The following is a 24,499-nucleotide window of genomic DNA, read 5'->3' on the forward strand; positions in this document are numbered from 1 at the left end:
GATTTACTCAGCCTGGCTGCACCAGGGAGAAAGAGGTCAAATAACTCTTATTATTCCTCTTCTCAGCTTCCTTAGCAGCTAATTGGCTTTAGCACCAATGTCCTGATTAGGACCCAGAGGGCACGAATTTGGCAGATGTTGCAACCCAGAGACTCGGCAGGAAGCGGAGTTTGTGTTGCTGTGCGTAAATCCTCTCGCAAACCACAACGGCTGCACACAAACACACATACACATACACCACCCCAGCGGCCACGGGTTAGCTTTCCACGGCAGGTGCGATGGGCGAGAGGGCACACCCAGGCGCCCAAATTGTAATAATAGCCACTTAAGCATGATAATGAGAGCATCTCAGCCGTGGCCGATATATTTTATCCCTCCGAGACACTAATTTTTTGGCAAGTTCGGGAGTTTTTTCAAAGGGACCTCGTAAAAAAATTGCGTCCGTTAACTCCGGGATCATAACTCTTGTCTTGTCAGGACACGGGAGTGTTTTATGTGCCGTGGAAATTAAACCGGGAGTGAAACAGGCCCGCCCGAGCGAGCCTGGGCTGGGAAATAGATGGATTAATAAAATGCCACCGGGGACTGACAGCCAAGGTAGGCAGGCAGGCAGGCAGGCAGGCTGAGGAGGGGGGGGCAAAAAAGGGGGTTGGGGGTTGGGGTTGAATTGCAATCAATTTGGGGAACTGGGGGAGGAAGGGAAGGGAAATTATTTTGCCGGAGAAAGATATGGAGAGAGACCCATCCCAGCCAGCTAAAGATAATGCAGGTAATGAAACTGCAACCGCCGATACTTCATTCTTCTCTTAAAAGATTCAGGCTGCTTCCATGCCTGTGATATCTAAATATTTCCATAATTGCTTTTCTTTTTCTTTCTTTCTTTCTTTCTTTCTTTCTTTCTTTCTTTCTTTCTTTCTTCCTTTCTTTCTTTCTCGCCTGCCTGCATGCTTGCTTGCTTTTTCACTTTCCTTTCCTCCCTCCTTCTCTTTCTTCCTTTCCTTTCCTCTTTCTTTCTCTCTCTCTCTATCTTTCTCAGTTCTCTCTCTTTCTGTCTTTCTGTTTCTTTCTCTTTCTTTCCCTTCTTTCTCTTTTTTCTTTCTTGCTTTTTCTTCATTTTCTTTCCTCCTTCTCTTTCCTTTCCTTTCTCTCTTTCTTCCTCTTTCTTTCTCTCTCTCTGTTTTTCTCAGTTCTCTCTCTGTCTGTCTTTCTCTCTTTCTTTCTCTTTCTCTTTCTTTCCCTTCTCTTTCTCTTTTTTCTTGCTTGCTTTTTCTTCTTTTTTTTCCTCCTTCTCTTTCCTTTCCTTTCTCTCTTTCTTCCTCTTTCTTTCTCTCTTTCTCTTTCTTTCCCTTCTCTTTCTTTCGCTTTCTTTTTTCTTGCTTGCTTTTTCTTCTTTTTCTTTCCTCCTCTTTCCTTTCCTTTCTTTCTTCCTCTTTCTCCCTTTCTCTTTCTTTCCCTTCTCTTTCTCTCTTTCTTTTTTCTTGCTTGCTTTTTCTTCTTTTTCTTTCCTCCTTCTCTTTCCTTTCCTTTCTCTTTCTTCCTCTTTCTTCCTCTCCTTCTTTCTCTTTCTCTTTCTTATACTTTTTTCTCTCTTTCTCTTTCTCTTTCTTTCTTTCATCTCCTTCCTTCCTTTCTTATGCTTGGCCTCCAAACTGCCTTCCATACCCCGTCCTAACTGCCTATGTTTTTTCAAAAGTCGTATTGGGCGTTTGCTCTTTCAGCACGTAGAAAATCTCTTTTGCTGGGCCTTCACTTCTTTGAGGATTGTGGGATGTATTTGATCGTGAATTTAAACTGTGTTTTTCCCTTGACTCTTCAGCGGAGTAGAGGGACGAAGGTATCAATCAAAAGCATAAAGATATATTTATCCACAGCATTTTGCCTCAGGCCCTGAATAAATGCAGGAGGACTTCAGAGTAACCCCAGCAAACCTGAGTGTTCTTTGAGAAAGTTGTTTGAAGGTGGTGGCCAGTGTTTCTCAAGCATGGCGACTTTAAACTGCGTGGACTTCAACTCCCAGAATTCCCCTCTCAGCATATGTGGACTTCAACTCCCAGAATCCCCCAGCCGGCATGTGTAGATTTCAGGTCCCAGAATTCCCCAGTCAGAATGTGTGGCCTTCAACCCCCAGAATCTCCCAGGCAACATATGTAGACTTCAACTCCCAGAATTCCACAGCCAGCATGCGTGGCCATCAACTCCCAGAATTCCCCTGTCAGAATGTGTAGATTTCAGCTCCCAGAATTCCCCAGCCAGAATGTGTGGAACTCCCACAGTTCCCCAGCCACACATGGGAATTTCAACTCCCACAATTCTCCATCTTCTGTATCTGGACTTCAACTCCCAGAATTCCCCATAGAATAGAATAAAATAGAATATTTTATTTATTTATCATATTTCTATGCCGCCCACTCTCCGAGGACTCTGGGCAGCTTACAACAATCGACAGTATACTAAATAACATATTGTCCCCAACAATCTGAGTCCTCATTTTACCCACCTCGGAAGGATGGAAGGCTGAGTCAACCTTGAGCCGGTGAGATTTGATCCGCTGATCTGCTGAACTAGCAGTCAGCTGAAGTAGCTGCAGTACTGCACTCTAACCACTGCGCCACCTCGGCTATAGAATAGAATAGAATAGAATAGAATAGAATAGAATAGAATAGAATAGAATAGAATAGAATAGAATAGAATAGAATAGAATTCAATTCTTTATTGGCCAAGTGTGATTGGACACACAAGGAATTTGTCTTTGGTGCATACGCTCTCAGTGTACATGAAAGAAAAGATACATTTATCAAGAATCATAAGGTACAATACTTAATGATAGTCATAGGGTACAAATTAGCAATCAAATCATATTAGGAAACAATATCAATATAAATTGTAAGGATACCAGCAACAAGGTTACAGTCATAAGTGGGAGGAGATGGGTGGTGGGAACGATGAGAAGATTAATAGTAGTGCAGACTTAGTGAATAGTTTGACAGTGTTGAGGGAATTATTTGTTTAGCAGAGTGACGGCATTCGGGGAAAAATTGTCCTTGTGTCTAGTTGTTTTGGTGTGCAGTGGCCTATAGCGTTGTTTTGAGGGTAGGAGTTGAAACAGTTTATGTCCAGGATGCGAGGGGTCTGTAGATATTTTCACAGCCCTCTTTTTGACTCGTGCAGGATACAGGTCCTCCATGGAAGGCAGGTTGGTAGCCATTGTTTTTTCTGCAGTCCTAATGATCCTCTGAAATGCTACAGCTATTGCTATCACCTATCCTTGCCCCTTTCTTCTTCTTTTCGCATCCCACTTTCTTCGCAGCTGCCGAGTCTATTTTCCTTCTCTCCCCCAGAAACTGCAATTTTTTCCTCCAAACGGGGCTTTTTTTTTTTTTTTTTAAAGACACCTAATCATCCCACTTGTCCTGTCCGGGACCTTTGCCACATCTGTAATAGCTTTTCTTTCTTTCTTTCCTTTTTTTTTTTCCTTCTTCTCCTCCAAACTCCCTTGCAGAAAGCAGGATGGCCCTTTCCTCTCCGACGTTGACCTCCAACTATCTGGCCTCATTTTGTCTTCCCCAGAACGCCTCTTGTTTTTCATTCCGGGCCCCATTCCTCTTCCAATTGCTTCCCTTGTCAAAGGCAATTCATCGCACAAACCCCCGGCTGGCCTCTTGCGATGCCTCTGCATCTTTCTCGGAGGCGACAAACGGCGGCGGCAAGCGTTGTTTCACGCGGGGAAGGCCGCTTCTCCCCGCCCTGCCTTGTCGCCCAACGTTTAAGTGATGGATGAGTCTCGAGCGGGAGGCACCGAGACGATAGAGACACGTTTGCCAAGCATCAGCGTTCACACACACACACACACACTGGCCTCCAGAGGCCATCCACGCTTGCGAGAGATGTCATTTACACAATCAATTATCTCCGCCGGGGCCTTTGGCAATCGGTGGAGCGTATTATTTACTTAACTCCCGAAGAAAGCAAAGAGAGGAAGGTTGGGGCACCTGAATCCCACCTGACGTATCAGGAGTGAGCCCCAACTTTCTCTTGCAAAGCGAGAACTTGGCTAAAATGCCCCGTTGGACGACTTTCCTTACCACGTTTCTTAAACGAATCCCTGCCCTTGTTCAGTTAGTAACAGGGTTGTTATGTGCTCTGATTTGGATATAGCAGGGCTCTCGGTCTCCCGATGTTGGCGGCTTGAAGGTGAGTGGACTTCCACTTCCAGAATTCCCCAGCCAGCGTGTCTGCAGCTTGGCTTGCTTTCCTGATCTCTCCCAATCTCCCTCCCTCCCTCCCTCCGTCCCTCCCTCCCATTCCTCCCTCCTTCCTTCCTTCCTTCTTTCCTTCCTTCCTCCCTCCCGCCCTCCCTTCTTTCCTACCTACTTACCTATCTAACTACCTACCTTCCATTCAACCATCCATTGTATTCCTTCCTTCCTTCCTTTTCCTTCCTTTTCCTTCCTTTCTTCCTCCCTCTTCTTCCTTCCTTCCTTCCTCCATCTACTTCCTTCCTTCTTTCCTCCCTTCTTTCCTCTCTCCCTACCCTATCCATTCAACCATCCATTGCCTCCCTTCCTTCCTTTCCTTTCCTTCCTTCCTTCCTTCTTCTTCCTGTCTTCCTCCCTCTTCTTCCTTCCTTCCTTCTTCCTTCCTTCTTCCTCTCTTCCTCCCTCTTCTTCCTTCCTTCCTTCCTCCTTCCTTCTTCTTCCTCTCTTCCTCCCTCTTCTTCCTTCCTTCTGCCCTTCTTTCCTACCTACCTACCCTATCCATTCAACCATCCATTGCCTTCCTTCCTTCCTTCCTTCCTTCCTTCCTTCCTTCCTTCCTTCCTATATACCTACCCTATCCTTCCAACCATCGTCTTCCTTCCTTCTTTCCTGCCTACCTACCCTATCCATTCAACCATCCATTGCCTCCCTTCCTCCCTCCCTCCCTCCCTTCCTTCTTCTTCCTCTCTTCCTCCCTCTTCTTCCTTCCTTCCTTCTGCCCTTCTTTCCTGCCTACCTACCCTATCCATTCAACCATCCATTGCCTCCCTTCCTCCCTCCCTCCCTTCCTTCCTTCTTCTTCCTCTCTTCCATCCTCTCCTTCCTTCCTTCTGCCCTTCTTTCCTGCCTACCTACCCTATCCATTCAACCATCCATTGCCTCCCTCCCTTCCTTCCTTCTACCACAATTGAGCCCAAAATTACCGTTGCTAAGTGAGACAGTTGTTATGTGAGTTTGCCCATTTTACTGCCTTTCTCGCCACAGTCATCAAACGAATCACTGCATCTCTTCATTGAGTAAGACATTTGTTCAGTGAACTGTTGTAAGTAGAGGACTATCTGTATTTCAACCCAGGCCTTTGCAATCGGTGGACTGTATTATTGACTTAACTCCGAAGAAAGCAAAGGTGGGATTTGAATAGAGACGGAACTCACCTCACATTCACAAATTTCCTGTTGGTAAGCCAGATAATGGTTAAGTGAGTTTTGCCCCGTTTTACGACCATTCTTGCCACAGTTGTTAAGTGAATCACTGCGGTTCTTACGTTCATAACATGGTTGTTAAGTGAAATCTGGCTTCCCCTCTTGATTTTGCTCATCTGAAGGTCCCAAGAGGAGATCATGTCACTCCGGGACACTGCGACTGTCATAAATACGAGTCAGTTGCCAAGTGTCTGAATTTTGGTCACGTGACTCTGGGGATGCTGCAAAAGGTCGTAAGTGTGAAAACCGGTCTTAAGTCAATTTTTTCAGTGCTGTTGTCACTTCGAACGGTCACTAAATGAACTGTTGATAAGTCGAGGACTACCTGTATGGGCAGGAGCCACGGAGGCGTCGGGGAGAGGGAAGAGGTGGGTTCGTGATGCTCTACATACGGGTTGGCCTGATCCGAGGAAAAATGATCAGATCTGTTCGCGAAAAGGTGGTGTAAAAATCTTCCCCGCCGGGCGTGAAAACGAGCGTCATCGGAAGTGACTAAACGCTCAGCCCTCCGGGGTCTGTGCGTTGTCCTTTCCTGCCAAACGGGTCTATTTTTGACACCGAGATCATATTTTCAGAACTTGCAGAAAAATCTCAGGCCGGGACTCAAGAAGGGACTTGGTGTGAAAAAAAAACGGTTTCCCAGCATCCAATATTCAGGTTTAAAGAGCTTGAGGAAAATATAGGACATTAAGGCCACACTTGGGAGTGTTGCATCCTGTTGTGGTCGCCACGACGTAAAAAAAAGTTGTTGAGACTCTGGAAAAGAGTGCAAAGAAGAGCAATCAAGAGGATTAGGGGACTGGAGCAGGGGTGGGATTCAAATAATTCAACAACCGGTTCTCTGCCCTAATGATTTCTTCCAACAACCAGTTCACCAAACTGCTCAGACAGTTAACAACCGGTTCTCCCAAAGTGGTGCGAACCGGCTGAATCCACCACTGGACTGGAGGCTAAAACGTACGAAGAACGCAGGGGTAGGTTCTGTGGGCGTGGCTTATTTTGTGGGTGTGGCTTGGAGGTCATGTGACTAGGTGGGCGTGGCTAGCTGGTCAGAGTCATTTCTGGAAGGTCCTCGCACTTACGACCAGTCCTCGCACTTACGACCCGACTCATTTGTTTGCTTTTAACACTGATCAGCTGTAGGGCGGCCCTTTGAAGCCCCGCGGCAAGAGTTTAAACAGTTTTTCTCCCTCTAGTCATCAGCTGGGACTCAGGAGGCAGCAAGAGATTGGGGGTGGGACCAAATAAAAGGTAAGAAAAACATCGGGGGGTGGGGGGGAGAACCGGTTCGGTGATGTCATATCGTCACCGCTACCGGCTCGGCCGAACCGGACCGAACCAGAAGGAACCCACCACTGAAAGAACGGTTGCAGGAATTGGGTAGGTCTGGTTTAATGAAAAGAAGGACTAGGGGAGACACGATAGCAGTCTTCCAGTATTTGAGGGGCTGCGTCTGCCCCAAAGAAAAGGGGGTCAACCCAGTAGTGAGTTTCACTTACCTCTGCTACCCATTCGGAACTGCTCGCTTTGCTCGCTCGTGGCACTTCTGCGCAACCGGGGCGAACCGGTAAAAACTCACCACTGGGTCAACCTAAACATATGAACACGTGAATGTTTTTTAAATGTTATCTAATTTTAGGTTCTATTTAATTGGGTTAAAAACTATGTTATAATAATAATTTTAATTAGCAATTTTATGATGTTTGTGTATCTATATTTTTCTTGACTGTACACCGCCTTGAGTCCTACGGGAGAAAGGCGGTATAGAAATATAATTAATTAATTAATTAATTAATAAACCTATTCTCCAAAGCACCCGAAGGCAGGACAAGAAGCAACGGGTGGAAACTAATCAAGGAGAGAAGCAACCTGGAACTAAGGAGGGATCTAGGATGGTGGGAATCCTGGAATTCAACCTCAAATTAAGGAGAAACTTATTAATAGCGAGAATAATTAACCAGTGGAACTGCTTGCCACCAGAAGTTATGGGTGCTCCATCATTGGAAGCTTTCAAGAAAAGATTGGACAATCACTTGTCTGAAATGGTAGAGGGTTTCCAGCTTGAAGGATTGGACTAGCAAACTCTGTTATTCTGTTAGCCTGACATGGGCTAGCAAGATTGAAAGTTCTTATCCATATCGGTAGTCTTCGACTTGCGACCACAATGGAGGCCAACATTTCCGTCGCTAAGTGAGTTTTGCCCCATTTTACGACCTTTCTTGCCCCAGTTGTTAAGTGGATCCCTCCAGTTGTTAAGTTAGGAACACCGTCCTTAAGTGAATCCGGCTTCCCCCTTGACTTGGCTCGTCACTGCAGCCAGTGACATAAATGTGAGCCAGTTGCCAAGCATGGGGGAAGAAGGAGGGAGAATTTTGATCACGTGATTGTGGGGTTGCTGCAACGGTCGTTAAGTGTGAAAAACGATCATCCCTGCCCTTTTTACACTGCCGCTGTAACTTTGAACGGTCACTAAGTGAGCTTAAATGAATTAAATTAAATAAGGTCGAGTGACTTACCACACTGCCCAAAAGGATAAATAGGGAGGAAAATTGCGAGGCGATTTTTCAAATTGCTTTGAAAAAGAAAAAATAGTAAGTAACAACGGTGCCACGGTCGTAAGTGTGAAAAAGCCACTTTTGTCAATGCCATTTGAGCGGTCAATAAATGAATGGTCGTAAATTGAGGACCGCCTGGATGGCATCCGTCTCAAGATGGGAACTTTGTGGGAAAACGAACAATTTCTAGCGTGGCGAACGTCAATCTCGCTTTTCGGTCCCCGCTTCGAAATTTCCTCGTTTCACGAAACTCTGGCTGACTGAAAATTAAACTTGATTGTACGTCGCTAAAAGAAAACTGCGCGTTTTATTCTCCTCTATTCTCGCCTCCCTTTTCATCTATTATCCAGCCTGTGTCGAATTTTATATTCTAATTTTTCAGAAGAGAGGGGAAAAAATAATGCCCTCTTGGACTCCATAACATTCTCTGCACACTGATAGCTCTCTGGATCTTCTCCGCTGAATAAATATTTTGGCAGCTTCTTCCATTTTTTTTTTTAAAACAGCGAGATGTAAATCCGTCCTGGATTTACAACTACACTCCTTTAGTGACCGTACGGAGTTACAAGGGCACTGAAAAAGCGGTTTGGGATTGTGCTTCACACTTACGACCGTTGCAGCCTACGCCATGGTCAGGTGATCGAAATTCAGATGCTTGGCAATTGGCTCGTACTTATGACGGTTGCAGTGCCGTGGGCTCACCTGATCCCATTTTGCGACCTTCTGAGCAGCAAAGTCAACGGGGGAGCCAGATTCACTTAACAACCAGGTGACTAAGTTAACGGGCCTGGTGGCTCAGCAGACTGATAGCATTGTGATTAACATCTGCTGCTTGCAATTACTGCAGGTTCGAATCTCGCCAGGCTCAAGGTTGACTCAGCCTTCCATCCTTTCCAAGGTGGGTAAAATGAGGACCCAGATTGTGGGGGCAATAAGCTGACTTTGTATAAATATACAAAAAGGATGAAGGCTATTGCTTAGCACATTGTAAGCCGCCCTGAGTCTCCGGAGAAGGGCGGCATATAAATCAAATTTAAAAACAAAAAACAAAAAAACAGAGTGCAGTGATTCACTGAACGACTGTGGAGAGAAAAGCAGTAAAATGTGGCAACACTGGTATTAAGTCTCACTTAGCAATGGTAATTTTGGGCTCAATTGTGGAAGGAAGGGGGGAAGGGAGGAATACAATGGATGGATGGATGGATAGGGAAGGAGGGAGAGAGGAAGGAAGGAAGGAAGGAAGGAAGGAAGGAAGGAAGGAAGGAAGGAAGGAAGGAAGGAAGGAAGGAAGGAATACAATGGATGGTTAGATGGATAGGGAAGGAAGGAGGGAAGGAAGAGAATGGATGGTTGGATGGATAGGGTAGATAGGGAGGGAGAAATACAATGGATGGATGGATAGGGAAGGAAGGAGGGAGGGAAGGAAGGAAGGAAGGAATGCAATGAATAAAATGGATGGATGGATGGATGGATAGGGAAGCAAACAGGGAGGGAAGGAAGGAATACAATTAATACAATGGATGGATGGATGGATGGGGAAGAAAGGAAGGGAAGGAAGGAAGGAAGGAGGGAAGAGAATGGATGGTTGGATGGATGGATGGATAGAGTAGGTAGGAGGGAGGGAGGGAAGGAAGGAAGGAATACAATGGATGGTTGGATGGATAGGGAGGAAAGGAAGGAGGGAGGGAGGGAAGAGAATGGATGGATGGATGGATGGATGGATGGATAGAGTAGGTAGGAGGGAGGGAGGAAGGAGGGAAGGAAGGAAGGAGGGAAGGAGGGAAGAGAATGGATGGTTGGATGGATGGATAGAGTAGGTAGGAGGGAGGGAGGGAGGGAGGGAGGGAGGGAAGGAAGGAAGGAAGGAAGGAAGGTTGAGAAACACTGTTCTATCCAGATCAGAGCAATTGCTAGGTGGGAAAAAATCTTGTTATTTATGTAATAAACATCAGCAAAGATCAAAAGAAGAGAGATTAAAGAGCATGCAAAATAAAGGAGAGGTTATATATCTCCCTGCACCTATGTATCTATTTAACATCTATCAAAACAACACAAAACCTTCCCGGGCTGCTGGAACCAAACCTGTGAGAAATTAGCACATTGAGCCCCTAACAGAGTGTGTCAAATAGCCGCACAGAGATGGAAAGTAGGACACCAGGTGATCCTTCTCCTACTCTGCACCGTGAAGGAAATAATCGGGAGGGCAGGGACCCCGTATCCAAGATCCAGAAGTGAGATTCTCTAGACTGGAGCACCAAAAAAAGAAAAGCTTCATAAAAAAAAGATGTTAGCCTTTCTCTCTCTCTCTCTGGCCCTTGGGTATTCGGTTACTTTCTTTTAAATGATATGTAGTATTTTTTTTATTATTTTTTTTTTGTATAACAGTAAAAACCGGTTGATTTACAGTGGCACTAGCAGTTCTCCCTGGGTTTCTTCTGTCTGTGGCAACCATCTGAAGCAATCTGCATTTATTTGAACAATTATAGATTTTTCCCCCCACTGCTCGGGAAGAGAGATATATCATGTATGCGCATTTTACTGCCTCGGAAAACAAGGGATGGTTAAATAGCTTATTGTTCAAAACAGCTCCGACCCAGGTTGAGTAAGAGAGCCAGCAGAGAGGGGAGGAGAGATAAAAGAGGAAAAGGGGAGGGAGAAGAGGAGAGGAGAGGTTAGGAGAGGGGAAGAGAGGAGAGGAAGGGAGGAAGGAGAGAATGACGGAGGAATGGAAAAGAAGGGAAGGAGAGAGGGGAAGGGGAAGGGGAGGAGGGGAGGAGGGAGAGAGGAAGGAAGGAAAGAATGAGGGAGGAATGGAAGGGAAGAGGGAGGGAGAGGGGAAGGGGAGGGGGGAGGGAGGGAGGAAGGAGAGAATGAGGGAGGAATGGAAGGGAAGGGAAGGAGAGAGGGGGGAAGGAGAGGGAGGGAGGAGAGAATGAGGGAGGAAGGGAAGGGAAGAGAAGGGAAGGGAAGAGGGAGGGAGAGAGAGGGGAAGGGGAGGAGGGAGTGAGGAAGGAGAGAATGAGGGAGGGAGGGAAGGGAAGGGAAGAGAAGGGAAGGGAAGGGAAGAGGGAGGGAGAGAGAGGGGAAGGGGAGGAGGAAGGGAGGAAGGAAAGAATGAGGGAGGAAGGGAAGGGGAGGGAAGGAGAGAGGGGAAGGGGAGGAGGGAGGGAGGGAGGAAGGAAGGAAAGAATGAGGGAGGAAGGGAAGGGAAGAGAAGGGAAGGGAAGAGGGAGGGAGAGAGAGGGGAAGGGGAGGAGGGAGTGAGGAAGGAGAGAATGAGGGAGGAATGGAAGGGAAGGGAAGAGGGAGGGAGAGAGAGGGGAAGGGGAGGAGGGAGTGAGGAAGGAGAGAATGAGGGAGGGAGGGAAGGGAAGGGAAGAGAAGGGAAGGGAAGGGAAGAGGGAGGGAGAGAGAGGGGAAGGGGAGGAGGAAGGGAGGAAGGAAAGAATGAGGGAGGAAGGGAAGGGGAGGGAAGGAGAGAGGGGAAGGGGAGGAGGGAGGGAGGGAGGAAGGAAGGAAAGAATGAGGGAGGAATGGAAGGGAAGAGGGAAGGAGAGGGGAAGGGGAGGGGGAGAAGGAGGGAGGAAGGAGAGAATGAGGGAGGAATGGAAGAGAAGGGAAAGGAAGGAGAGAGGGGGGAAGGGGAAGGGGAGGGAGGTGGGAGGGAGGAAGGAAGGAAGGAAGGAAGGAAAGAATGTGGAAGGGAAGGGAAGAGAAGGGAAAGGAAGAGGGAGGGAGAGAGAGGGGAAGGGGAGGAGGGAGGGAGGGAGGAAGGAAAGAATGAGGGAGGAATGGAAGAGAAGGGAAGGGGGGAGAGGGAAGGGGAGGAGGGAGGAAGGAAAGAAGGAAAGCAGGAAGGAAGAAAGGAAGGATGATAAATTCTTTTAGAAAGCTTTTTTTCAAAATTGATCACTTCGGACCCTCCCCAAAATCTCCCCCCTCTCTCAACTCCTTCAGCTGCCTATCAAGACTGGTGTCAATCTTGGAGGACAGAAATACCTTCATGCACAGTATGAAGTCAAGGAATGGATTAATTCAGGAACCAAGGGAAGATCCTGGCTAAAACCTGAGCCATGAACTCATGGGAGGGCTCAAGACGCAAAATCTTCTAAGGGTGTGGACTTCAAATCCCAGAATCCCACCGAATTCTGGGAGTTGAAGTCCACCCATCTTAAAGCTTGCTGGCTGGGGGATTCTGGGAGTTGAAATCCATTCATCTTAAAGCTTGGTGGCTGGAGGATTCTGGGAGTTGAAGTCCACCCATCTTAAAACTTGCTGGCTGGGGGATTCTGGGAGTTGAAGTCCACCCATCTTAAAGCTTGGTGGCTGGAGGATTCTGGGAGTTGAAGTCCACCCATCTTAAAACTTGCTGGCTGGGGGATTCTGGGAGTTGAAATCCATTCATCTTAAAGCTTGGTGGCTGGGGGATTCTGGGAGTTGAAGTCCACCCATCTTAAACTCTGCTGCCTGAGGGATTCTGGGAGTTGAAGTCCATCCATCTTAAACTTTGCTGGCTGGGGGATTCTGGGAGTTGAAGTCCATCCATCTTAAAGCTTGCTGGCTGGAGGATTCTGGGAGTTGCAATCCTCCCATCTTAAAGCTTGGTGGCTGGGGGATTCTGGGAGTTGCAATCCTCCCATCTTAAAGCTTGGTGGCTGGGGGATTCTGGGAGTTGAAGTCCACTAATCTTAAACTTTGCTGGCTGGGGGATTCTGGGAGTTGAAGTCCACCCATCTTAAAGCTTGGTGGCTGGAGGATTCTGGGAGTTGAAGTCCACCCATCTTAAAACTTGCTGGCTGGGGGATTCTGGGAGTTGAAATCCATTCATCTTAAAGCTTGGTGGCTGGAGGATTCTGGGAGTTGAAGTCCACCCATCTTAAAACTTGCTGGCTGGGGGATTCTGGGAGTTGAAATCCATTCATCTTAAAGCTTGGTGGCTGGAGGATTCTGGGAGTTGAAGTCCACCCATCTTAAAACTTGCTGGCTGGGGGATTCTGGGAGTTGAAATCCATTCATCTTAAAGCTTGGTGGCTGGAGGATTCTGGGAGTTGAAGTCCACCCATCTTAAACTCTGCTGCCTGAGGGATTCTGGGAGTTGAAGTCCACCCATCTTAAAGCTTGCTGGCTGGGGGATTCTGGGAGTTGCAATCCTCCCATCTTAAAGCTTGCTGGCTGGGGGATTCTGGGAGTTGAAGTCCACCCATCTTAAAGCTTGGTGGCTGGGGGATTCTGGGATTTGAAGTCTTCCATCTCCCAGCTGCCAGCTTTGAAACACACTGGCCTACCTGGAGAACGTCTCAAAAGCGTTTGAAATCCGCCCAAAGTAGACAAGAGCCTGGGGGGTGGGCTTTCCTGTGTCCCCTTCATGCTTTCTGCATTTCAGCTGCCCTTGCGATCTGCTTTTAATTGGGCTTCACTTCTCGAAGAGGCCCCAGGCGGTTCTCTCGGAGCCCTGGAGCAAAGGGTCAGGTTTTATTAATTCATGTAGTAAGTAATATGCAGAATAAAAGCAATGGCATTATGTTCTTCCCTAGGCATGAACGTCATGGAAAGCTCTCCGTACGAGCCTTTTGTCAGAGGGTTTGACTATGTCCGACTGGCATCCATCACGGCAGGTAAGGTGTGAAAATCATATTGAGCCATATTGTTGCAATCTGGCGGAATTAAGAAACCCCTTTTAATTTATGTATTGTTAGGTATTCTTTATCTTATCTTACTTTTGTAAGTAACTCAAGGTGGCAAACATAACCTCCTCCTTTTCTTCCCATAACAACAACCCTGTGAGGTGGATTGGGCTAACAGATGGGGGTGGGAGTGGCCCAAAGTCACCCAATTGGCTTTCATGGCTAAGGCGGGACTAGAACTCACCGTCTCCTGGTGATTGGCACAAAGTCATCCAGCCAGCTTTCATGCCTAAAGCGGGACTAGAACTCACAATCTCCTGGTTATCGGCCCAAAGTCACCCAATGACTATTATACCTAAGGTAGAATTAGAACTCACCGTCTCCTGTTGATTGGCCCAAAGACACCCAGACAACTTTCATGCCTAAGGAGGGACTAGAACTCACCGTCTCCTGGTGATTGGCCCAAAGTCACCCAGCTGCCTTTCATGCCTAAGGCAGGACTAGAACTCACAATCTCCTGTTGATTGGCCTAAAGACACCCAGTCTTCTTTCATGCCTAAAATGGAACTAGAACTCACAGTCTCCTGGTGATTGGTCCAAAGTCACCCAGTCTCCTTTCATGCCTAAAATGGAACTAGAACTCACAGTCTCCTGGTGATTGGTCCAAAGTCACCCAGTCTTCTTTCATGCCTAAGGTGGAACTAGAACTCACCGTCTCCTGGTGATTGGCCCAAAGTCACCCAGTCTTCTTTCATGCCTAAGGTGGAACTAAAACTCACCGTCTCCTGGTGATTGGCCCAAAGTCACCCAGTCTTCTTTCATGCCTAAGGTGGAACTAAAACTCACCGTCTCCTGGTGATTGGCCCAAAGTCACCCAGTCTTCTTTCATGCCTAAGGTGGAACTAGAACTCACTGTCTCCTGGTGATTGGCTCAAAGTCACCCAGTCTTCTTTCATGCCTAAGGTGGAACTAAAACTCACCGTCTCCTGGTGATTGGCCCAAAGTCACCCAGTCTTCTTTCATGCCTAAGGTGGAACTAAAACTCACCGTCTCCTGGTGATTGGCCCAAAGTCACCCAGTCTTCTTTCATGCCTAAGGTGGAACTAGAACTCACTGTCTCCTGGTGATTGGCTCAAAGTCACCCAGTCTTCTTTCATGCCTAAGGTGGAACTAAAACTCACCGTCTCCTGGTGATTGGCCCAAAGTCACCCAGTCTTCTTTCATGCCTAAGGTGGAACTAAAACTCACCGTCTCCTGGTGATTGGCCCAAAGTCACCCAGTCTTCTTTCATGCCTAAGGTGGAACTAGAACTCACTGTCTCCTGGTGATTGGCTCAAAGTCACCCAGTCTTCTTTCATGCCTAAAGTGGGACTAGAACTCACCGTCTCCTGGTGATTGGCTCAAAGTCACCCAGTCTTCTTTCATGCCTAAGGTGGAACTAGAACTCACCGTCTCCTGGTGATTGGCCCAAAGTCACCCAGTCTTCTTTCATGCCTAAGGTGGAACTAAAACTCACCGTCTCCTGGTGATTGGCCCAAAGTCACCCAGTCTTCTTTCATGCCTAAGGTGGAACTAGAACTCACTGTCTCCTGGTGATTGGCTCAAAGTCACCCAGTCTTCTTTCATGCCTAAAGTGGGACTAGAACTCACCGTCTCCTGGTGATTGGCCCAAAGTCACCCAGCCTTCTTTCTTGCCTAAGGAGGGACTAGAACTCACAGACTCCTGGTGATTTTGCCCAAAATCACTCAGTCTTCTTTCGTGCCTAAGGTGGAACTAGAACTCACCGTCCCCTGGTGATTGGCCCAAAGTCACCCAGTGACTTTCTTTCACATTTAAGGCAAGATTCTAGAACTCACCCCCTCCTGCTTTCTACCCTGCTGCCTTAACCACTAGGCCAGACTGTCTCTTTTCTAGTCCCTCTGTACAAAAGAGGCATTCGGCACATGCTCAGGGCAGCCAAACTCTTTTCCGTTTCCTGAGATCTTTGCTAAGCTGGTTATCCGGGGAACATTGTTAGCCCCGGGGAGCGTTTTCCCAAAGGCCGGCTCGGTCTCCCTTGCGCCTGGCCGACAGAGACGGACAGCTCCAGCCGCTTCTACGAGAACACATCATATGTTCTGCAAGGGCCCTAATTAGGAGTGCCATTATGCTCGGTAATTGGCCGATCAATCCTGGTTTCCCGCTTTCCACTTGCCGAGTGGGGTTCAAGGTTACCGAGGCCCGGGGAAATGGATTCACCACATGCTCCATTAGACAATCCCATCAGAGGGAGGTCGCCCAGCCGAGGCGGCCTGAACTCCGCCAGAGAGACTCGAGCAGAAAGTATCACTTGGCGGTCTGTAGCGGTTGTTTCTCAACTACGGCAAATTTAAAATGAGGGGGGGGGGACTTCAACTCCCAGAATTCCCCAGCCAGCAAAGGAATTCTGGGAGTTGAAGTCCACCCATCATAAAGCTTGGAGGTTGGGGGATTCTGGGAGTTGAAGTCCTCCCATCTTAAAGCATGACGGATGAGGGATTCTGGGATTTGAAGTCCACGCATCTTAAAGCTTGCTGGCTGGGGGATTCTGGGAGTTGAAGTCCTCCCATCGTAAAGCATGACGGATGAGGGATTCTGGGATTTGAAGTCCATGCATTTTACAGCATGATGGATGAGGGATTCTGGGATTTGAAGTCCATGCATCTTAAAGCATGACAAATGAGGGACTCTGGGATTTGAAGTCCACGCATCTTAAAGCTTGCTGGCTAGGGGATTCTGGGAGTTGAAGTCCACGCATCTTAAAGCTTGCTGGCTGGAGGATTCTGGGAGTTGAAGTCCTCCCATCTTAAAGCATGACGGATGAGGGATTCTGGGAATTGAAGTCCACTAATCTTAAAGCTTGGAGGCTGGGGAATTCTGGGAGTTGCAATCCTCCCATCTTAAAGCTTGCTGACTGGGGAATTCTGGGAGTTGAAAAACAGTCATAAGTCACTTTTTCAGTACTGTTGTAAATTCAAATGGTCAACCAATGAATGGTTGTAAGTCGAGGACTATCTACCGTGTTTCCCCGAAAATAAGACCCTGTCTTATATTTTTTTTGAACCCCGAAATAAGCACTTGGCCTTATTTTCAGAGAGGTCTTATTATTTTGGGGTGCATGGAGGAAACCAGAACAAATGGCGGGGAACAGCTGTGCATGTGTTTAAATATTTTCGGGGAGGGCTTATTTTCAGCTGGGGCTTATTTTAGGGCATGCGCTCAAAAGCCCGACTGGGCTTATTATCAGGGGAGGTCTTATTTTCAGGGAAACAGGGTATATATATATATCACTGAAATGGCTCCGTTCACTTCCATGGAGACAGTTCGGAGTTTCTGGCCCTCTTTAGGCCCGAGAAGAAGAAGAAAAATGAAACATGGACACAATCGCTCTCCTAAAAGTTTTGAAAACTGAGGGTCTCCGGGGAGGCGGCCACAACAACGAAGAAGGGGTTTGTGGCTGCCCAAATTCACTTCTTGATATTTGTGACAGTCGCACATTCACCCCTGTGGAAACTTAAGTCTTGACTGGCTGTCACAGAACCGGAGATTTCCATGACAGGAAGTCAAATGCCGGCTGAGTGTCGGAGAAACGTCCCCTGAGAGAAAATGGCGGGGATCCTAAGAGAGGTTAAACCATAACCTCGTCTGGGGTTTTTTTTTCATTGCAATGTCTCTGGAGATTCTCCGTCGTCCAGATCCTGGGTGTCCCGAAGGTCCTTTTTTTTCAAGAGGCAACTGGACTTTCTGGTTCATTTCGAAGACGTTTCGCTTCTCATCCCAGAAGCTTCTTCAACTCTACAGAAGCTTCCCAGATGAGAAGGGAAACGTCTTTAAAGAAAAAAAAACCCAGAAAGTCCAGTTGCGTCTTGAAAAGAAAGAAAAAAAAAAAAAGCACCTTCGGGATTTTCACTGCAATGCCTACCCTGAGCAGGAGGGGGGTTGGTCTGGATGACCTCACGGGTCCCTTCCCTCGCAGAATGACATGCAATAGCCTCCATGGTGTCTTTCCGCTCTGCAGGCTCCGAGAACGAGGTCACGCAGGTGAACCGCTGCCTGGATGCCGCCAAAGCCTGTAACGTGGACGAGCTGTGCCAGCGACTCCGGACCGAGTACGTTTCCTCCTGTATCCGTCGGGGGCCCCGGGCGGACCCTTGCAACCGCTCCAAGTGCCACAAGGCGCTGCGGAAGTTCTTTGACCGGGTGCCGCCCGAGTACACGCATGAGCTCCTGTTCTGTCCCTGCCTTGACACGGCCTGCGCTGAGAGACGCCGGCAGACGATTGTGCCCACCTGCTCCTACGAAGCCAAGGAGAAGCCGAATTGTTTGACGCCGCTGGACGCCTGCCGGGGAAACTACGTTTGCAGGTACCAAAGCTTCCCTACCCTAGCTCAGCTCCAGCATGCATGATTTTCTGCCCTTCTGGGCCCTCCAGAAGTCAGGAAACGGGCTGTTCCCAGCCTCCAGAGGGCCTCCAGGGAGGTGGGGAAGGCAGTTTTCGCCCTCCCCAGGCGCCAAGAAAAGCCTCTGGAGCCTGGGGAGGGCAAAAAACAGGCCTTCCGGGCCACCGGAAGTCAGGAAACAGGTCATTTCCAGCCTCTGGAGGGCCTCTGGGGGGGTGGGGAAGCCGTTTTCACCCTCCCCAGGCTCCAAGAAAGCCTTGGGAGGACGAAAAACGGGCCTACCGGGCCCACTGTACCATCAGCGTGCGCCCAGGCGGCGAACTGGCGGTAACAAAATGTAAAACCCACCGCACCGCTGCATGTCTTTATCACATCCCTGTTTCGGCGAACGCCAAACGTGTCTTCTATCCCGATAAAAAACGAGGCTCTTTCGCCGCGAGGCTCCTTCTGCGGCACAGGGAGTCCTCGACTTACAGCCACGTTCATTACATTTAAGTCAAGCTACAGATAAAGGAGCCTTACACGGGAACAGAGGTTCATTCTGTAATCAGGGTTTACCTCTCTTCCAAACTGCGTTGGTTGCCGATTTATTTCCGGGTCCGATTTCCAGCCTTCAAAGCCCTACCTGGCTTGGAAGCAGGTAAGTTGAAGGCCCGTCTTTTCCCAATTACACGTCCCCAACCTACCAGGACAGGAAGGCCAGGGATGTTATCTCTCTTAAGGAGCTCCATCTAGTGCAGTGTTTCTCAACCTTGGAAGCTTGAAGATGGGTGGACTTCAACTCCCAGAATCCCCCAGCCAGCGGCACTCAGGCAAAACGGCCATCAACGGGCACATAGAGATGGACCACATTTACACACCCTTCAAAAGAGACAATCCAAAAGCTAAAAGATCACTGCACTTCCTGGCCAGAAATAAAATACCCACAAGAGCAGAGATTAACACAGTGTTTCTCAACCTTGGTAGCTTGAAGATGGGTGGACTTCAACTCCCAGAATCCCCCAGCCAGCGGCACTCAGACAAAACGGCCATCAACGGGCACATAGAGATGGACCACATTTACACACCATTCAAAAGAGACAATCCAAAAGCTAAAAGATCACTGCACTTCCTGGCCAGAAATAAAATACCCACAAGAGCAGAGATTAACACAGTGTTTCTCAACCTTGGAAGCTTGAAGATGGGTGGACTTCAACTCCCAGAATCCCCCTTGGCTTTAAGGCTTGTGGACTTCAACTCCCAGAATTCTCCAGCCTGCTATGCTATGCTATGCTGGCTGAAGAATTCTGGGAGTTGAAGTCCACAAGTCTTAAAGCCGCCAAGTTCGAGGACCTCTGCCTTAAAACCATTGTTTCTCAGCCTGGGAGATATTTTAAGCGTTGCTGACTGGGGAATTCTGGGAGTTGAAGTCCACATGACTTCCGGGAGCTGCCATCAGCCCAAATGGTCGACGCGGATTACAGCAAGGAGCACCTTGTGTCCCCCTTTTCCATCTCTCTTCTTCTCCCGGCCATGCTTCCCAGTGGCTCTAGTCTAGCAAGTTTTGCCTCCTTTTGATAAGTGTAAATAGAAATATAAATAATGTAAAATTCTGTTGTTCGCATCTCTCTCTGCCTCTGGGCTTTAGCATGCCTTTCATCCCTTTTTTCGCTTGTTAACTGTTTTGATCTTGGCTGATGTTTAATAAATAAATGAAGACTGGGGTTTTTTTTTTTTTTAATCCTTGCTGAGTTGAGTGGCAGGTGTGCATGCTCTGATAGAGAAAGAGAAGAGATTAGGAATGTCCTGGTTGCAAACTAAGGTGGAAATCACCCACTGCAGTTCTATATCTGTCTGTCTCTGTCTCTCCGTCATCTTTCTTTTTTCTTTCTTTCTTTCTTTTTCTTTCTGTCTGTCTGTCTAGCTATCTATCATCTATTTATATATCTATATATCTGTCTGTCTGCCTATATCTATCTACCTATCTCTGTCCATCTCTCTCCCTCTCTCTCTCCTATATCTATCGCTATCTATCTATCTATCTATCTATCTATCTATCTATCTATCTATCTATCTGTATATGTCTGTCTGTCTATCAATATCTATCTATCATCTATCAATATCCTATTTATATCTTCTATATCTATCATCTCCCTCCCTCCCTTTCTGTTTCTTTCTTTTTTCTTTCTTTCCTTCTCTTTCTGCCTGCCTGCCTGCCTCAGTTCATCTATCCATCCATCCATCCATCCATCCATCCATCTCTATCTATATCTATCTATCTATCTATCTATCTATCTATCTATCTATCTATCTATCTATCTATCTATCTATCTATCTATCTATCTATCTATCTCTTCCATATCTATCATCTCTGTCCCTCCCTCCCTCCATTTCTCTTTCTTTTCTTTCTTTATCTATCTATCTCTATCTCTCTATCAACTATCTTCTATTATCTATCTGTCATCTATCTTCTATCTACCCCTCTATCTATCCATCTGTCTCTCTATATGTCTGTCTCTATCTTCTATCTATTTAACTACCTATTTCTACCTATCTCTATCTATTTATCTCTTGCCTCTCTCACACCATATCTATCTATCTATCTATCTATCTATCTATATCTGTCTGTCTGTCTGTCTATATCTATCTATCTATCATCTATCAATATCCTTTTTATATCTTCTATATCTCCCTCCCTCCCTCCCTTTCTTTGTTTCTTTCTGTTTCTTTTTTCTTTCTTTCCTTCTCTTTCTGCCTGCCTGCCTGCCTGTCAGTTCATCCATCCATCCATCCATCCATCCATCTATCTCTTCCATAACTATCATCTCTGTCCCTCCCTCCCTTTCTTTCTCTGTCTTTTCTTTCTTTATCTATCTATCTATCTATCATCTATCTATCTATCATCTATCTTCTATTATCTATCATCTATCTACCCATCTCTATCCATCTGTCTCTCTATATCTGTCTGTCTCTATCCTCTATCTATTTAACTACCTATTTCTACCTATCTCTATCTATTTATCTCTTACCTCTCTCACACCATATCTATATCTATCTATCTATCTATCTATCTATCTATCTATCTATCTATCTATCTATCTACTGTATCTATCTTTCTTTCATCCATCTATCCTCCTCCATTCCTCCATTCAATCCTCTATCCATTCCTCTATCCATCCATCCATCCAGCTATCAATTTTTTCCTCTCTTGGGCTCCCACGTTTTCCATCCCTCCTTTTCGTATCCTGCCAACTAGGAACAGCAGCTCCTCCTCCGCCCCCCCACCCGCCCTTAACGGCACCCCATTTGCACCCCTTCCTCCTGTCTCCTAGGTCTCGTTATGCCGAGTTCCAAGTCAACTGCCAGCCTTCTGGGCTCCTCTCGGGAACCGGATGCCAGAAAGAGAACTACGCCGCCTGTCTGTTGGCCTACACCGGCATCATCGGTAGGGAATCTGAGGTTTATTTATTTTTTTTCAATGCTATCAAGAACGACGGGCAAGGGGAATTTTGCATTGATGTAGTTAATTTAATGCATCCAGTTGCTCATTGTACAATCCTGACTTCTGAAAATCATTGGTCTATTGGCATGTGTTGTGGCCTGTCAGCGGTCAGCGGATCTGGCAGCAGATTCGGACAGTGAGGAGGTTGGGGAGGAACATGGACCAGTCCTGGAGCCTGGGGAGGGCTCTGATGAGAGCTCTGCGTCGGAGGCAGAGAGGGGGCCAGGACCGTCTGACAGTTATCAGCTGCTTTCGGAGTCGGATATCAGTGAGGCAGAGGAACAGCTGGGGCCTGTTCCCAGTGTGCGCATTCGCAGAGTGGCTAGACAAAGGGAACAGCTAAAGAACAAGGGTCGACTTGGGAGTAAGGCCACAGGTGGACAATGAATGGCCTCTCCCAGAGGGAATAAAAGAGGAGCAACAGGGGAGTGGAGTTTGCAGGAGGCAATTTCATTCATTCCTGCATTCTTGCCAAGTATTGCGGCGTCTGAAAGATATCGGCCTGGCCACTCTCCAAGCCTGATAACGGTTGGTAATTGTGAACGATCTTGAAAGACTGTGGGAGAGGAAAGACTTTGCTGGAGAGGAATTCACTGTCAATGAAATCGAAGGGGTTTATCGGGACGAGGGCTCGGCTTTGCGCTGCTGTGGAAGCCTTGCTCAGAACAGCACGCTGCTTTTCTGATCCCCAGAAGCAGCGTCCAGTGGCAGGCTGGGCAAATGGACAAGTTGACGGACACGGCTCGCGATGCATCCAGTATGTTGCCCATTCGGACAAACGCTTCTGTAGAGGTTCCTAATCTCAAGAGAAGCCTCCAGGAGGAAAATCCCCCTCCCAGGACATTATTTTCACGATCCTTGAGAAATTCCTGGGAAACCTCTCTCAACTCTACAAGTGTAAGACCACACGTGGAATATTGAATCCAGTTTTGGTCGCCACGATGTAAAAAAGATGCGGAGACTCTAGAAAGAGTGCAGAGAAGAGCAGGAAAGAGGATTAGGGGACTGGAGGCTAAAACATAGGAAGAACGGTTGCAGGAACTGGGCATGTCTCGTGTAATGAAAAGAAGGACTAGGGGAGACATGATAGCAGTCTTCCAATATTTGAGGGGCTGCCCCAAAGAAGAGGGAGTCAAGCTATTCTCCAAAGCCCCTGAGGGCAGGACAAGAAGCAACTCATCAAGGAGAGAAGCAACTTAGAACTTAGAATCATACTCAAAGTTGAGTATGATTGGTACGAGATTTTACGTTTATTTTAGTCCCCTACTGTCTCAATCTTGCTCGTCTTTCCTTCTTCTTTTCACCAGTGATAATGAGGACTGGGAACTTGCTAAGATGAATAGCTGAATGCCAGAGAGGTCTGGAATCATATAGGAAGGTGTTTTGTGGGTTGCTGGCAACTTTTGGCAAAATGTTAGATGATGAATGATGATGATGATGATAGAGATAGATAGATAGACAGACAGACAGACAGACGATGGATGGATGGATGGATAGATAGATAGATAGATAGATAGATACATAGATAGATGATAGATAGATAGATAGATAGATAGATAGATAGATAGACAGACAGACAGACAGACAGACAGACAGACAGACAATGGATGGATGGATGGAGATAGATAGATGATAGAAAGATAGTAGATAGATAGATAGATAGATAGATAGATAGATAGATAGATAGATAGATAGACAGACAGACAGACAGACGATGGATGGATGGGTGGATGGAGATAGATAGATGATAGAAAGATAGTAGATAGATAGATAGATAGATAGATAGATAGATAGACAGACAGACGATGGATGGATGGGTGGATGGAGATAGATAGATAGATAGATAGATAGATAGATAGATAGATAGATAGATAGATAGATAGATAGATAGATAGATAAAGATAGACGATAGTAGATAGATAGTAGATAGATAGATAGATAGATAGATAGATAGATAGATAGATAGATAAAGATAGACGATAGTAGATAGATAGTAGATAGATAGATAGATAGATAGATAGTAGATAGATAGATAGATAGATAGATAGATAGATAGATAGATAGATAAAGATAGACGATAGTAGATAGATAGTAGATAGATAGATAGATAGTAGATAGATAGATAGATAGATAGATAGATAGATAGATAGATAGATAGATAGATAGATAGATAGATGATAGATAGACAGACAGATGGACAGACAGACAGATTGATCATAAATAGAAGATGGATGGATAGACAGAGACAGTGTGAAATAACTTAGTGATAAATAAGTTAATGTTAGGTTGAATTATATTCAGAAATTGTGAAACATAATCTTTGCTGCAGAATTTTGGCTACATCAGACATAGGTAATTATTTTGATAATTGGGAAAGTGTTATTATTTCAAATATTAAGGTTTGGATTCAGGCCATGTGTAATATATCCATTTAAAAAAAATTAAATATGAATAATACACTGCGTTCTTTGGATACATTGGTACTTACTCCATGGGGACTGGTCTGGAGATTGTTCGCATTCTGATGACTTAGGATCCTTTAACCTTTAAAACTAGGGAAAATAGATTTATATCAATGTTAACTAAGATTTCTAAAATATTAATGTTGATAAGCCTAAGGTTGCTTAGATTTTAGATACCTAAAGCCGAGTGTGGCATCGATAAACAACTGCCAAATAATGATAAATTATTTATTATATGCTAAAGATTTCTATCTGAAGCTTAATACTTAAAACTGAGGTCTCCATGGTATTGTTACTTGTTTTTGCATATTAAAAGGGGAAAAAAATGAAACTTTCCCTTTGTGTAAGCACTGGCAATTTGCAGCATTTATAAAAATAAAGCCCCCATATTAAAAAAAAAAAATAACTTATCCGTTTTTGAAAATAAATTTATTTTCTGCTCTTCCAAAAAAGCTGCAATCTGTTTCCCTTCGCATGGAATTCGTAACACTGTCTTCTCT

General features: G+C 46.3%; 1 protein-coding gene across 2 annotated transcripts in view; it reads left to right on the forward strand.

Annotated features, from left to right (window-relative positions):
* Positions 1-24,499, forward strand: part of GFRA4 (GDNF family receptor alpha 4) — a 109,555-nt gene that overhangs the window by 68,510 nt on the left and 16,546 nt on the right. For both annotated transcript variants that reach the window (XM_087874806.1, XM_087874807.1), the window contains exons 3-5: positions 13,548-13,628; positions 17,675-18,020; positions 21,368-21,480. In XM_087874806.1, the coding sequence (XP_087730932.1) occupies positions 13,548-13,628; positions 17,675-18,020; positions 21,368-21,480 (540 nt within the window). The remainder of the gene's footprint in view (positions 1-13,547; positions 13,629-17,674; positions 18,021-21,367; positions 21,481-24,499) is intronic.

This window comes from Pantherophis guttatus, chromosome 8 (genome assembly GCF_059756535.1).
Source record: "Pantherophis guttatus breed Tessera chromosome 8, ASM5975653v1, whole genome shotgun sequence".
Taxonomy (NCBI): Eukaryota; Metazoa; Chordata; class Lepidosauria; order Squamata; family Colubridae; genus Pantherophis; species Pantherophis guttatus.